At 54.0% G+C, this 14,871-nt stretch overlaps 1 protein-coding gene across 4 annotated transcripts in view; it reads left to right on the top strand.

Moving 5' to 3' along the window:
• Positions 1-2,031: 2,031 nt before the first annotated feature.
• The window catches only part of Prkd2 (protein kinase D2), a 28,988-nt gene continuing 16,148 nt past the window's right edge, over positions 2,032-14,871 (top strand). The window contains exons 1-9 of one of the 4 annotated variants that reach the window (XM_010640846.3): positions 2,032-2,241; positions 2,607-2,995; positions 4,968-5,106; positions 9,255-9,386; positions 10,412-10,566; positions 10,659-10,887; positions 12,901-12,978; positions 13,058-13,214; positions 14,062-14,179. In XM_010640846.3, coding sequence (XP_010639148.1) covers positions 2,771-2,995; positions 4,968-5,106; positions 9,255-9,386; positions 10,412-10,566; positions 10,659-10,887; positions 12,901-12,978; positions 13,058-13,214; positions 14,062-14,179 — 1,233 coding nt within the window. In that variant the 5' untranslated portion in view covers positions 2,032-2,241; positions 2,607-2,770. Of the gene's footprint in view, positions 2,996-4,967; positions 5,107-5,239; positions 5,444-9,254; positions 9,387-10,411; positions 10,567-10,658; positions 10,888-12,900; positions 12,979-13,057; positions 13,215-14,061; positions 14,180-14,871 lie in introns of those variants that run through there. The other 3 variants (XM_010640845.3, XM_010640848.3, XM_010640847.3) reach the window with 3 other exon arrangements.

Raw genomic sequence — 14,871 nt, 5'->3', positions numbered from 1 at the left:
CCCGTGCCATCTGTTGAGGGGATGGGGGCTTCTTGGGAGGAGTTGCCACCTTGGTTGGGTGGAGGTGGAGGAGAAAGGGATATGATAGGGCTGGGGGTTTTGTGGTGAGGGAGGGCAGAGAGGGGCCCAGAGTTTGGGTGGGTGTGGGTAAAAGGGCGGAAGCTGGGCATAAGGCCGAATCTCCTGTGCCCCTCCTTTCTGTCCCCAAGTGCACTGTCCCCAGGGGCAGATCTGGCCAGCCCATGGTGTGATGGAACAGTTCAGCTGAGGACCCGCTTGGGCCTGTGGTGCCTGGTGCTGAGAACTGAGCCCTTGCCCTCCCCACTGCACCCCACACCCGGGCGCTCAGAGCAGGAAAGGAAAGCAGCCTCCTAGCCATGTCGGGAGGTCCCTGGAGTACACATGGGTGTCCTGGCCCCTGTGGGAGCGCAGAGTCCCTCCCTTCCTTTTTTGGTAGTTCGTGTTTACTGTGTGCCTATGAGAAGCCAAGCTGAGCTCAGTGGGCACTGTCATTTCACAGTGCTCACAACCTCTGCAAATGCAGGGCCTGAGGGAGCAGGAGGGGTTGCTTGGGATCCGTGGGTCAGGGGAAGCGGTGTCCTGGTCCTCTGTTTGCCCTGAGGCCTCCACCTTCCAGCCCCTCCATAAGGTAGTGATGCCCATGTCCTCTCCTGGCCCGTGGCACCCCCTAAAACACTTGAAGGACGGAGGCCTGTGGTGTGGGCTGTGCTTGGGACATGTTGGCATTCATCGTGGTGCTCGTCAGCCCATCTAGACATAGGTAACATGGCCAGGAGCTGGGCTGTGGGCCCCACGTGGCCTTGCTCTCCTCACACCCTGGCTCTGCAGCTTCCCCAGGTGGTGGTTTGGGTTTTCGCTCCAGCCTCAGACTTCCTTCCCCACCCAGCCCCCGGATGTGGTGACAGAATCGACACTGTACCGACCTCAGCAGCCCCCAGCAACCCTACACTGTGTGTGGGGGTCCTTTTGTAGCACCCACTCCAACCAAGAAAGGCAGTTGGCCGTGCTCTGCCATGATGCCTTTGGATGCAACCCTAGGCCTTCGCCTGTTGGGAAGGGCAGATCCTGGGCAAGCCATTGCTCTTTGAGGCCTGGGCTCCCCATGTGTAAATTAAATGGGAGCCTATGTCCAGACAATGCCCGGCGTTCAAGTCCTCAGCAGATGCTTGCTATTAGACAGACTGATGAGCAAACCCACCCAAACTCTTCTCTGCAAGTCACTAGTACGACAGCTACCATTTACTGAACTTGAGCTGTGTTCCAGGTGCACGGATACCAAGTCGTCAGTCCCACAGAGCCCTGGGGTCAGTCCTCGGTGCCATCTAACAGTGGGGAGACTGAGGCTCACAGGAAGGAAGTGGCCAGGGGAAAGCCACACAGATGCAAGCACACCGCCCCAGGAGAGAGTTCTACATCTGTGAAGGGACGTTGGTGTGTGTGTGTCCTCCCTTCCAGGACCCCAGCCCTTTGGCGCTCCGCGAGCTCCGCGACCCTGGGGGCCGGGGAAGGAAGCCCCACCCCCACACTTGCCCTCCAGCCAGCTCCAGGCACCTTGCCCGGGCTCCGGAGCAGACCTGAGGCGAAGTGTGGCGCCCCTTTCTCATCTGCAGCACCCGCTCTAGGCTGGCCTGACGCCCTGAGATGGGGGAGGCCAAGCCCAGAAAGCAGGCTGGACCAGACACCCTATTTCCGACCCTCCCTTGCGGTGGGCGCCGGATGCAGGCCAGTCGAGACAGCTCCCTCCTCTCCCTGGAGGACCAAGTGCCTTCTAACCCTATCTTCGCACCCTGGGGTGGGCGAGGCTGGCTCCCTCGCTGTGGGTTCAGGAGACAAAGTTAACTTCCCAGACTTGGCTGTGCTGGGGAGGAATCCACTCGTCAGCCTGACACCTATCTGCCACCGCGGGGGGGGGGGCCCGCATCCGATTGGGAGGGGTTCCGCCCCCAACTCTGAGGCGCGGGGCCCGCCCTCTCCTTCCGCCCCCGGCCCCTCGGTAGGTACCGCCCCTCCATGACGTCACCAAGGGACGCGCCGATTGGTCCACTGCGCAGTCGCTCCGGACACTTCCTCCTGGGCCGCTGCCGCGGACTTAAAACTTTGAAGGGGGAAAAAGAGCCACCCACGCTGTGCAACCGCCTTTGCCCCCCACCCCACGCCGCCTCTGGTGACGCCCCCTGCCTCACAGTCTCCGACCGAACTTTTCTCCAACTACCGCGACCCGTGAGATTCCTTCCTTTCTACCCCGGCCCTGGGGAGCTCTCTGCCCATCCCTCAGCCGGGAGGATCCCTTGGATTCACTTAATACCCAACTCAGAGACTCCAGCCCTCCGCCGCCAAGGTGGCGACTCCCTCGGGTCCACTGCTTCGTGAAATCTTGGTTCCCTCTGCTCTGCCCTTCTCTCTCCGAGGGGCCTGTGGATCGCGGGGTTTCTTGATCCCTGCAGCCGACCTACTAGATTTTCCTCTCTGATTTCTTGGAATCTCGCAGTCGCTAGGTTTCCAAACCACTACTTTCTCCTTTCTGATCTGTGATCCGTTGATTCTGAGCGTGGGATCCATTAGCGTCCTTTTCTCTCGTTTCCCAGGATCCCGCCATCCTCGGTCTCTCAACCTGCCAGCTTTCTCTCCTCGGACCCCTGTGCTCCTTCCACCAGCCCCACGGGCTTCCTCCGCTCTAGGACTCGGGTTCACAGGGCTCCCGCAGCCGAATTTCGGCTGGGCGCCGGGCGGCGGGTCCAGGACTGCCTCCATGGCCGCCGCCCCCTCCCATCTCTCAGGGCTCCCTGGCTCTCCCAGGCCCGGGTCCCCTCTCCCCGCCGGCAGCTTGGAGCTACAGTCGCCGCCACTGCCGCTGCCGGCCCCCGGGGTGTCCTTCCACATCCAGATCGGCCTGACCCGTGAGTTCGTGCTGTTGCCCGCCGCCTCTGAGTTGGCCCATGTGAAGCAGCTGGCTTGTTCCATCGTGGACCAAAAGGTGAGGGCGTCAGGCTCCTCATGCAGCTCGGGGACGACTCCTGACACAGGGTCTGACACAGGTGGCCTGGGGCCTGACCTGCGGGAGGGGAGAGAGGGGACCTGGGCTCCTTGGGGGCACTGGCCCCAATTTCTCCTCACCCCACTACCCATTTGAGGGAGGCCCTGTAGGGGTGGGGTGCTGCAGAGGCCTCCCCAAATTACATGTCCTTGCATGTTGTTGGTTTCTGCAGCCTGGAAGGGAGGAAGGGAGGTGCCTGCTAGGTGTAGAGTAGGGAGGGAGGGGCGGGTAAGGACAGCAGATATGGGGGGAACCTCCCCTCCAGGCCCATCCTGGGCCTCCCATTTGGTGGAAACAGTAGAAACTGAAGCCGGACTGGCCAGGGTGATCGGGTGACTCGTGGGTGTGGGCTCGTGCACAAGCTGCCAGGGGCAAGTGAGGTATCACACCGCAGTCCCTGCCCTCTTCTACCCTCTTATGCACCCCCAGAAGCTCTGGGGACTCTACACCCTCTCCTCATCATCACAGTGCCCTCACCACCCTGTCAGAGTTGCCAGGATAGGGGTCCCTGGGATCGTGGCAGGTGGCAACTGAATGCTTGAACTGAATGCATGTTTAAAGTTAGAATTGTAAACTTCTGTGTTTGAATACCAGACCGAACATGTTAGAATTGTTGAATCCTAGGTAGTTGAAATATGCCTCTTAGCTAATTGAATTCCTCTGATGTTAGTGTGCAAATGCTAGAACCCTAACTCCTTAAAATGTTGGAAGTTTAGATTCCTAGGCTGTAGGAATCCTAGAGCATTAAAATGTTAGAATTTTGTGGATGCTGGGTTGAACTCCTTTAATACAAAGATACTCAAATATCAGAATTCTAATTTGTTAGGCTCCTACAACATAAAAATATTAGATTACTGCTTATCTAGGTTTGTATAATGATAATATGTTGGACGCTACAGTAATTCTATGTGAGCATGTTGGAACCTCAAAATACCCAAATCCCAGAATTTTCTCTGACCTCTGGAAATGAATCCTGTGGGCTTCAGAGAGAAGTTGGGAATTGGTTCAACTCCCCCATTTAACGGAGGAGGAAACAAGTTCAGAGCAAGACCTCTCAGGTGACCAAAGTTAAGGCTTTACTGATTTTCTGCTGAGGGAGAACAGAGAACTTTGCTCACCAACACCCCAAACCTATCAGGCGTGACTTCCACCCCCACTCAACCTCTCCGTGAAAATCAGGCTGGGACGAGGGCATATCGTCGCCCCCTGGGTGAAATTGTTTGTCCAACAGCTGACATACCCAGCCAGCCTGCCTGACCTCAGCCCATTTTTATTTTTCTGCCCTCCTAGTCCAGGTGCTTTAGAGCCTCTGCCTGTCTGCCTTGCCGCTGCCCCACCTGAGCAGTTTCACTTTCTGTTCTACCAGGTTTCATTTCCTGCCCCTCCACCCGGGTCCGGACACCTGGGTCCTTTTAGCATGGAGTGAGGGGCAAATCTCCCTACCTCCAGATCTCTGAGACCCAGCCCACCCCTCCTCCAGGAGTCCTAAATTCCCTCCTTCCAGCTAACTCTGCACCAGTGCTGGGCCTCAAGCCAGGTAGCTACAATAGATCCAGGAAGGAAGCTGGGGTGGGGGTAGTGGCCGAGTAGGGAGGGGTGCTCACTCAGCGCCCCCCCCCGCACCCAGCCCTGGAAAATTCGAGGAATCCAGCTCCTGGAGCCACCAACCCCATCCCCCACCCCAGCGCGCCCGAGCCGCCCCTTGCAGCCACCAGACTCAGGCCGAGGCTCCCTCCCGGCACACCTAGGGCCCCGGCCTCCGGCTCTGCTCGAGCTGGGTTGGGAGAGGCAGGCAAGAAGCAAGGGGCTATGGGGGAAACAGCCACCCCTGCTCTTGGGAGGGTGTGTTCCAGCCCTGTACTAAAAGCAGCTCTGAGCTTTTCCGACACCCTCTCCCTCTCTCGCCCCTCAGTTCCCGGAGTGTGGCTTCTATGGCCTTTACGACAAAATCCTGCTCTTCAAACATGATCCCACGTCGGCCAACCTCCTGCAGCTGGTGCGCTCCGCTGGGGACATCCAGGAGGGCGATCTGGTGGAGGTGGTACTGTCGGGTGAGAGGCGGAGGCCAGCCTAGGGGCGGGGCCCTGGACGGGGCGGGGCCTGGACGGGGCGGGGGGGGGGAGGCCAGCCTAGGGGCGGGGCCCTGGACGGGGCGGGGCCTGGACGGGGCGGGGGCCTCTGGAGGAGGTGGGATGCGTTTCAGCTGAGCGAAGTAGATCGCCCAGGGGATAGCCGTATGGGGCCGTTCCCACTGTGGCACTGTGAATGCCAGCGCTGGGCACGAATGGGCCACAGCAACGTGAATGCATCTCCTGGACATAATGCTGAGAGAGAGGTCTAGACGCCAGCCTCCGCACTGTAAGATGGCATATAGAAGCACCAAGACAGGTGTAATTATTCTGTGGTGTTAGCAGAATGGGTCTTTTGGCCAAAATGGAGACTGGGTGGAGGGCTGAGGGGATTATTTTTGCGGCATTGGGGGTTGAACCCAAGTCCTTTGTGCTGAGCTACATCCCCAGCCCTGTTTGACTTTTTACTTTGAGACAGGGTCTTACTAAGTCACCAAGTTGGCCAGGCTGGGCTGGAACTCATGATTCTCCTGCCTCAGCCTCCTTGCATGTGCTGCTAGGGTACAGGCCTGTGGCACCGTGCCCTGCTGTGAGGGGCCTTTAGAGACTGATTTACACCAGTTTGGATGCTGATAACATGTTTGTACAGTGTGGAAATTTATCAGGCTGTGCACTTCTGCTATGTGCCATTTTCTGGACATATGTTGTACTTTTTAGTTATACTTGAATATAAAGTTAACAAATGTAGCAGGCCATGGTGGCCAGGTTTGTAATCCCAGCACTTTGGGGGGGCTGAGGCAGGAGGATCACAAGCTTGAGCCCAGCCTGGGCAATTTAGTGAGACCCTGTGTCAAAATAAAAGATAAAAATGGCTGGGGAGAGAGCACAGGGTTCAAGCCCTGGGTTCGATCTCTAGTATTAAAAAAAAAGAAAGTTACAGATGTCTTGATGCTTGTGCCTCCTCCCACAGAAATACTCAGTGAAGTCAGAGTCTGGGAGATGAGATGAGACCCCATCCTCTGTAGTTTTTTGTTTTGTTTTGTCTTTTGGTGCTGGGGATCAAACGGCAGATGTGGCGCCACTGAGCTACATCCCCAGCCTCATCCTCTATAGTTTTAAAAGCTCCCGGCAGACTCTAAAATCCAGAGTTTAGCCAGAACCTAACGCACTTGCCTTAGCCATTTCATAGACAGGCAAGCTTTCAGTGGGAGAGGAGCCCTTCCCAAGGGTGGGGTGTCTGCCTCCTGATGGCCATGTCCCCCCGCCCTCTGCACACTGCAGCGCACAGTAAACAGGCTCCAGCGGGTGAATGACAGAGAGGTTTCCATTTACACCTTGAGTGACATTCGGGTATCACAAACCCTCTTCTAAGATGGTAGCTCTTGAATGTCCTCATCGTGGTCCCCTTTCAGCCTAAATCTTATTTGTGTAGTTGTGAAGCACTTGGCACCTGACCGTTGCAAAGTACTTGGTATCTGATAGGAATCTGAGATGTGGCCCTAACGGGACAGAGCTCTCACAGTGCTGGGGTGCAACCCCAGGGCTTGCACAGGCTAGGCAAGTGCTCCGCCACGGAGCCCCCCTGCAGCTGAAGGCACAGCCCTTGGTTCCCTCTTCTGTCTCCATCTGGGTGAATGAATCGCACTGCCGTTCACCCAGGTGTGCAGCCTTCATTGCTCTCCTTTCACCTGCTCACTCCATCCCTGCGCACACCTGCTAGTCCTCTCATTAACACACCCTGAATCTACCTCCTGCCCCTCCCACCGGTTCAAGCCACCATCCCATCCAGCTTAGACCACAGATAGGTCAGATCCCAGCCGTCCGGCTGCCCTCTGTCCCTTTCACACACAAGCTCCGTCCCTCCTCAGCCCTTTGCACTCTGCTGGCCATTTGGATCTCAGTTCAAATGTCGTTTCCTCCTCCTGGCCTTCCCGATCACCCATCCCATGGAGGGTTATCGCTTTCTCCGTGCATTCTGTTATCACGCTGATTGATTGTTCTAAAAGCACTAGGCGTTTTCTGAAATTTCCTGACATGTTTGTGTTTCTTATCCATCTTCCCAAGACTGTCTTGTCCCTGGCTTTAACCTGAGTGTGTCAACAGTGCTTAGCATAACCGGAGTATGTAAACAGTCCTCGGCACACAGGACAGAGTCCCTCTCTGTTGCATAATGGCAAGAGCAATAGCTTAACACTGAACTGAAATAAATGGGGGGGGTGGAATGTGAGACGCCATAGTCCAAGAATGAAACTTAAAATAAATGAGAGCTTGGGGCTGGGGGTGTAACTCAGTGGTAGGAAGATCCTTTAGCCCGTCCCGGGCCCTGATTCAATCCCCAGCACCACGGAAACAACAACAAAACAAACAAAAAGAGAGCAAATATTTACTGGACACTTTCCATGTAAGGGCACTGTTTTAAGAGCTTTCCACATTTAATCCATTTAACCCTTAAAGAAGCTATGAGGAGATCCTAGGTTGCTGATCGTTTTGTTTTGTTTTGAGACGGTGCCTCACTGTGTAGTTGAGGCTTGCCTTGAGCTAACTGTGTAGCCCAGGTTGGCTTTGAGCTCACAGCAACAGCCCCACCTCAGCCTCCCCAAGTGCGGAGATTGCAGGCATGCGTCACCTAAGAGGAAGTTGTGTTATGATGCTGGGCATGTTCTTTCCTAGCTAGCTGCACAGCATGGACCCTTTCCACCCTCGGGTCTTTGCTGTAATGTCACGTGCTCAGTTTCCCAGCCATTTCTTGTTCTTTTTTTCTCTCAGTACTGCAGGTTGAACTCAGGGTTTTGCTCATGCCAGTCAAGTGCTCTACCACAGAGCTATACCCCCAGCCCTTTTTATTCTGAGACAGTGTCTTGCTACGTTGTCCAGGCTGGCCTTGAACTTGTGACCTTCCTGCCTCAGGCTCATCAGTACCTGGGATTACAGGTACATAGCACGGCACCTGGCTTCAGTATATTTTGTCACTTGTGATTTTCTTTTCTTTTTTGGTACCAGGGATTGAACTCAGGTCCTTGCACTTGTAAAGCAGGCAGCGGCACCACTAAGCTAAATCCCCGGCTCTGTCTCTTGTAATTTTCAGAAAGACAGTATGGTACTGCTGGCATGAATTCTAGGGCCTGGGTTCAAATTCAAGTTCTGTGACTAGTTGTGTGATGTAAGAGCCAGCTGCTTAGCCTGTCTGTGCTGTAATTTTCTCTTGCAATAAATGGGGGTAATCACAAGATATAGTCCACACGGCTTTTAGGAGAGCTGAGAAAACATTTAATAGTACTTAGAGCAGTGTCTGGCACAGTAACTGCTAGGCTGAGTGACTGTTTTGTTTTGTTTTGTTTTTGAGACAGGGTCTCGCTGTGTAGTTCAAACTATGCAGCCCAGGTTGTCCTCCAATTTGTGTTGATCCTCCTGCTTCAGCCTCCTAAGTGCTGGGACTGTAAGGCGTGTGCCACCACACCCAGCTGTGACTGTTCAATAAGAATACTTTGCTTTGCTTGTCATTCTGTTTCCTGAGGTGGGGACTTTTGTCTCTTTTGCCCTGTGGGGTGTCCTAGGGCTGAGGACAGTGAACTGAGGCACCCAGAGCTTTTGAGTTGGTGTTCAGGACCTGCCCTATACCAGTTAGATCAGAGACTCCGAGGTTGAACCCAGGCATCTTTTTGTTTGATTGGGATTTATTCCTTTTTTCGTCTTTGCGGTTCTGGGATGGAACTCAGGCTCTCACACATGCTAGTCAAGCGCTGCACCACTGAACTACAGCCCCAGTTTGGGACTTTAAAGTTGTAGTTGTGGTAAAATGTAGGTAACATAGAACTTGGCATCACGAGCCTTTTCAGAGTAACAGTTGTGTTAAAAGTACACATCACAGTGCCACCGACCTCTGGAAGGAACTGTTGTCATCTGGCAGAAATGAAGCCCTCTATGAAACAGTTACACCTGCGTTCCTCTCTGCCCCAGCCTGGGGAAGGGAAGGCACGTTGGTGTTTTGCCCATTGGTAGAGCTGGAATTTGAGCGTAGGCACAACATAGTGTGGGGAGGGAGGGTGGACAGAGCACAGCTTGCACATGGGAGGCCTGTGAGAAACCCGGGAACGCAGGTGTGCAACAGCATCTCCCCCTGCTGCTTGCAGCCTCCGCCACCTTCGAGGACTTCCAGATCCGGCCACACGCGCTCACCGTGCACTCCTACCGCGCACCTGCCTTCTGCGACCACTGCGGGGAGATGCTGTTTGGCCTGGTGCGCCAAGGCCTCAAGTGCGACGGTGAGGGGGCGGGGGCGAGATGGTGGAGGTGCGCGACGGGGCGGGTTCTGGTCTAGGGGTGGAGCCTAGGAGGTGGGGCTTGGAGGCCGAGGTGAAGGCCGGGGGCGGAGCTTCAGGAAGGGGCGGGGCTCAGGTCAGCTGCAGCCTACAAGGTGGGAATCAGAGAAGGGAGCCCAGAGAGAGCTTGTAGGAGAAGTAATGGGGAACCAGAAAAAGGGCTGGTTGTGTCAGTGTGGTGTCAAGTACAGAGACTGAACCGGTGGAAGAGAATTATGAAGATATTTATCTGAAGAAATTGGTTTATGGGTGTGGGGTGGGCCAGGCAGCTCCCAAATCCGGAATCCACAGGGCAGTACGTCAGCCAGGAAGGCAGGCAGTAGTTCCCAGACACAGGACTCCATTCACAGGGAGGATTCCTCTTGGAAGCCTCTCAGTTGATTGAATGCGATTAACTCGGTCAGTCCTCCTCGCCACAGCCCGCTGATTGCAGATTTTAATCTCATCCGCAAAACACCTTCACAGCAGCCCCCAGGAATGCTGGCGTGGCAGTGGATGTTAGCCTCGTCAAGTTGACACACAAAGCTGGCCATCAGTGTCCACCCCAGTCAACCTGGAGCACGACTTCGTGCTAGGACTGCGATCACCGAATAGCAGGCGGGGGTTGGGGTGTGTTTCAGTGACAGGAGGTCAGGAGGGTGAGGGCAGAGATGGAAGCGGGAGCAGGGCCCGGTGTGGAGTGCTGATGTCTAGGGAGAGAGGTGGGGCTGGCGCGGAGCTGTGGAGATGACCTCGAGGTGACCCTGGTTGGCGCTGGACAGCGAAGGGACAGGGTAAGGGCAAAGCCTCATGCAGTGTCTGCAGCAATGAGGGACAGGACCTGGGATCAGTGACTTCCCTTTGGAGAGAAGTGGGCTGTGGATGATGAGGCAGGACCTGGTGGGGAGCTTTACGGAGAACGCTTCAGCAGGGTGGGGAGGCCTAAGAAGGCCTGGGCTGTGTCTCTGACCGTCTGGCGCCCCCCGCAGGCTGTGGGCTGAACTACCACAAGCGCTGTGCCTTCAGCATCCCTAACAACTGCAGTGGGGCCCGCAAGCGGCGCCTGTCCTCCACGTCTCTGGCCAGTGGCCACTCAGTGCGCCTCGGCAGCTCTGAGTCCCTGCCCTGCACGGCTGAGGAGCTGGTAAGGGCCTGGGCAGGGAGCAGGTCCGTGGCGGGGGCTCACGGGGCCCAGGCCTGGAGCGACGCGCTCAACTTTCCCTTCTGCCTGCGCAGAGCCGCAGCACCACAGAGCTCCTGCCTCGCCGTCCGCCCTCCTCGTCGTCATCCTCCTCCTCTTCCACCTCATTCTACACGGGCCGCCCCATTGAGCTGGACAAGATGTTGCTCTCCAAGGTCAAGGTGCCGCACACCTTCCTCATCCACAGCTACACACGGCCCACCGTTTGCCAGGCTTGCAAGAAGCTCCTCAAGGGCCTCTTCCGCCAGGGCCTGCAGTGCAAAGGTTCGCGGGCCAGCTGGTGGGAGCTGGGGGTCTGAACCTCCCCTGGGCCCCCTCTGGGCTTGTGGAAGAGCTGGAGAAGCCCAGGATTCTGATCCTTAGGAGCACAGAGCCTCAGAAGGCGAGGCTCTGCCTTGAATCCTGGTGTTCCAGAACCTTGGCGATTCTGGAAACCTAGAACCTTGGAAATCTAGAGCCATACACACCTGGCATGGGAATTCCTAAGGTATAGAAGTGGAGGAGCATTCTAGAATCAGAGATCATTATAAACTGAGGATTCTAAAATTGTGGAACCATGGAATTCAGCTTAACCACAGAACTGTGAATCATAATCTTAGAGCTACTATAGATTTTTAGAATAGTAGGACTCTATTTCATTGCATTTTATTTTATTTTGGTTCCAGGGATTGAACTCAGGACCTTGCACTTACGAAGCAGGTGGTGGCACCACTGAGCTAAATCCCTGGCCCCGTTTTATTTTTTAAAGGAGATAGAATATTAGAATTTGAGAATAATGTAAACCCAGAAGCCTTACACTGGAGAGCCTTACAAGTTTAGAGGCCTGTGACTTTGAAGCATTGAATCCTAGATTCCTAGAAATGTGGACCCCCAGGACATGAAACAAATTCTAAGATCTTTGAAGGCTAGAGCTAAAGAACCACAAGGTTATAAAAATCTAGTTGCATAGCCTCCTAGAATTTAGAATCATCAGATTCTAGAGGCATAGAAGTTTAGAATCACAGAACTGTAGAACTGCCACATTTTAGAATTTAAATATCAAATCCTAAAAAGCTGGACATGAAGCATTAGAAATCTAGAATCGGGGTTGGAGATTTAGCCCAGTGGTGCCACTGCCTGCCTTGCAAGCACAAGGTCCTGAGTTCAATCCCCAGTAACCCCCCCCATCTAGAATCATAGATTGATAGTGTTCTAGAAGACTGGATTTCAAACTTAGGCCTTGGAAATCTAGAATCACAGATCCTTCAAATTATAAGTTTTCAGACCAGGGATTTAGCTCAGTGGTTCTGCCGCCTGCCTCGCAAGCACAAGGACCCGAGTTCGATCCCTGGTACCAAAAAAAAAAAAAAAGTTTTCAGAGCCAGGCATGGTGTTGTGCACCTGTAATTTCAGCACTCAGAAGGCTGAGGCAGGGGAATCAGTATGAACTCAAGGCAAGCCTTGGCTACATAGGGAATTCAAGACCAGCCTGAACTATGTACATAGTGAGACCTTATTTCAAAAACCAAAACAAACAAAAAACAGGGATTTATCAGTGGTTCTGCCGCCTGCCTCGCAAGCACAAGGACCCGAGTTCGATCCCTGGTACCAAAAAAAAAAAAAAAGTTTTCAGAGCCAGGCATGGTGTTGTGCACCTGTAATTTCAGCACTCAGAAGGCTGAGGCAGGGGAATCAGTATGAACTCAAGGCAAGCCTTGGCTACATAGGGAATTCAAGACCAGCCTGAACTATGTACATAGTGAGACCTTATTTCAAAAACCAAAACAAACAAAAATGGTTTTTAGCCAGGTGTGGTGATGCACACCTGTAATCATAGCACTCTGAGAGGCTGAAGACAAGAGGATTGCAAGTTCAAGTTAGCTTAGTGAGACCCTGTTTCAAAATAAAATAATTTTAAAAAGGGCTGGGGACGTAGCTCAGTGGTAGGATGTACGTGGGTTTGATCCCTAGTAACCCCTCCCTGAAGATTTTCAGCTTACTCTAGAATCTTTGCTGTACAATGTTCTAGTGCTTAGAATCATGAAGCTCTAGATCACTGGTTTCCAACCAAGGGCAATTTTGGCATTGGTTGGAAACATTGTCATAACAGGATGGTGCTGCTGGCATCTAGGATGCTGCTGAACACCCTATACTGCAAGAACAACCCCCACAAGCAGGAATTATCCCAGCCAAAATGTTACTCGTACCAATGAAAAGCAACAGCGACAAACCCAGACTGCTCTAATTGAAGCAACCCCTCTTCTGCCTACCGTCCCTTGTTCCCTGTCCTCCTTCCAGACTGCAAGTTTAATTGCCACAAACGCTGCGCCACCCGCGTCCCTAATGACTGTCTTGGGGAGACCCTCATCAATGGAGGTAAGAGGTACAGAGGGCCTGAGAGGGAAGGGACGGGGCAGAAGCTGGGGGAGGTGCTTCTGATGCCCCTGTCCCCCAGATGTGCCGATGGAGGAGGCCACCGATTTCAGTGATTCCGACAAGACCGCCCTCCTCATGGATGAGTCAGACGACTCCGGTGTCATCCCAGGCTCCCACTCGGAAAATGCCCTTCACGCCAGCGAGGAGGAGGAGGGCGAGGGAGGCAAGGCTCAGAGGTACCCATGAGATCCCCCAAGAAGCCCTGGGAAAGGCCATCCCCCATTGCTACAATAGGCTGGCTTCATTTTATAGTTGTAAATTTTCCCGCTGTTGAGGCCAACCTTTATCAGCACCGCAGCCAGGCATGGCGGTGCATACCTACAGTCCCAGCACTGGGAAGGCTGAGGCAGGAGGATGGCTGCAAGTCCAAAGCTAGCTCAGGCTACAAAGAGAGCTCAAAGCCAGCCTGGACTACATAATAAGACCCTTTCTCAAAAAGTCTAAATAAATAATTTAAAATTAGAAATTAAAAAATAAAAGCATCAATTTTTTCTTTTCATTTCTTTCTTTTGAGAAAGGGTTTCACTGTCTACCTCAGGCAGCCCTCAAATTTATGTAGCCCAGGCTGGCCTCCCACCTTGAGATCTTCCTGCCCCAGCCTCCTGAGTGTCAGAGTTATAGGCATGCACCACTATGGCCTTTTATTAAATTTTAAACTTTTTTGTTTTTGTACTGGGGATTGACCGATGGCCTTCACACTAATGTACATCTCCAGCCTTTTTTATTTTTTATTTTGGGGCAGAGCCTCCCTAAATTGCCCAGGCTAGGCTCAAACTTGCAATTCTCCCACCTCAGCCTCTCAGAGTTCTGGGATTACAGGTGTGCACCTTCACGCCTGGCTAGGAACCCAGCTCTTTGTGGAAGACACCCACTCCAGAGTCCCCTTCTTGGGAAACCTGGAAAGTGACACCTCCTTGCCACTGAGGATTTTTCCTGTACAGGGGCTTGAACCCAGAGGTGCCCCTTGTGGCTCCAGGCAGGACCATTTTCCGCCTGACTTGTCACCACTTCTTCCCTCTGCAGCTCCCTGGGCTACATTCCCTTGATGAGGGTGGTGCAGTCAGTGCGACACACAACACGGAAATCCAGCACCACACTGCGTGAAGGTTGGGTGGTTCATTACAGCAACAAGGATACCCTGGTAAGCGAGCGGGCTGGAGCCCGGGGGCGGGGTCTAGAGCAAGGGGCGGGGCAGATAGTCTAAGTGGGCGGGGCCACAGGCAGGGCTAGAAGTAGAGGGGTAGATTTTTAAGTATGGGACGAGGGACCCCCCAGGAGTGAGCAAAGAGGCGGGCCTAAGGGCATATCCTAGAAGGGGTGAAAGCCCGGTATGGTGGCGCACGTCTATATTCTCAGCACTCGAACTTGGGAGGCTGAGGCAAGACTGCCTCGAGTTCAAAGCCAACCTGGGCTCCATAGTGAGTCCAAGGCCAGGCTGATCTACAGAATGAGACCTTGTCTCAGAAAACAAAAGAGAAAAGAAAAGAAAACAAACAACAACAACAAAAAAAAAGGGATGGTGGTGGTGAGATCCCGAGTTACAGTTTGGGACTAAAGCTAGAGGATATGGGGGTCAGACCTATATTAATTAAGTAGAATTGGCTGGCTGTGCGGAGATATAATGGGGCCAGGTGGGGTGAAGTGAGAGACTCAAAGGTTGGAGGAAGGGTTGCAGTGGCAGTGCTGGGTTTAGGCTAGCAGGAGCCAGGTGTGGGGCGGGAAAGCTCCAGGCTGGAGGCTGACCTCAAATTAGACAGGGGATCTAAGGCGGGGCTGGTGGGTGGAGTCCGAGCTGGGAGGGGCGGGGGTGTTTGGGGAGGGGCGGGCGGGGGG

The sequence above is a fragment of the Fukomys damarensis genome, unplaced genomic scaffold, assembly GCF_012274545.1.
Source record: "Fukomys damarensis isolate Sample0158 unplaced genomic scaffold, DMR_v1.0_HiC HiC_scaffold_19, whole genome shotgun sequence".
Classification (NCBI taxonomy): domain Eukaryota; kingdom Metazoa; phylum Chordata; class Mammalia; order Rodentia; family Bathyergidae; genus Fukomys; species Fukomys damarensis.
Note: the sequence above shows the minus strand (reverse complement) of the source record. Positions and strands in the feature narration are given on the sequence as shown.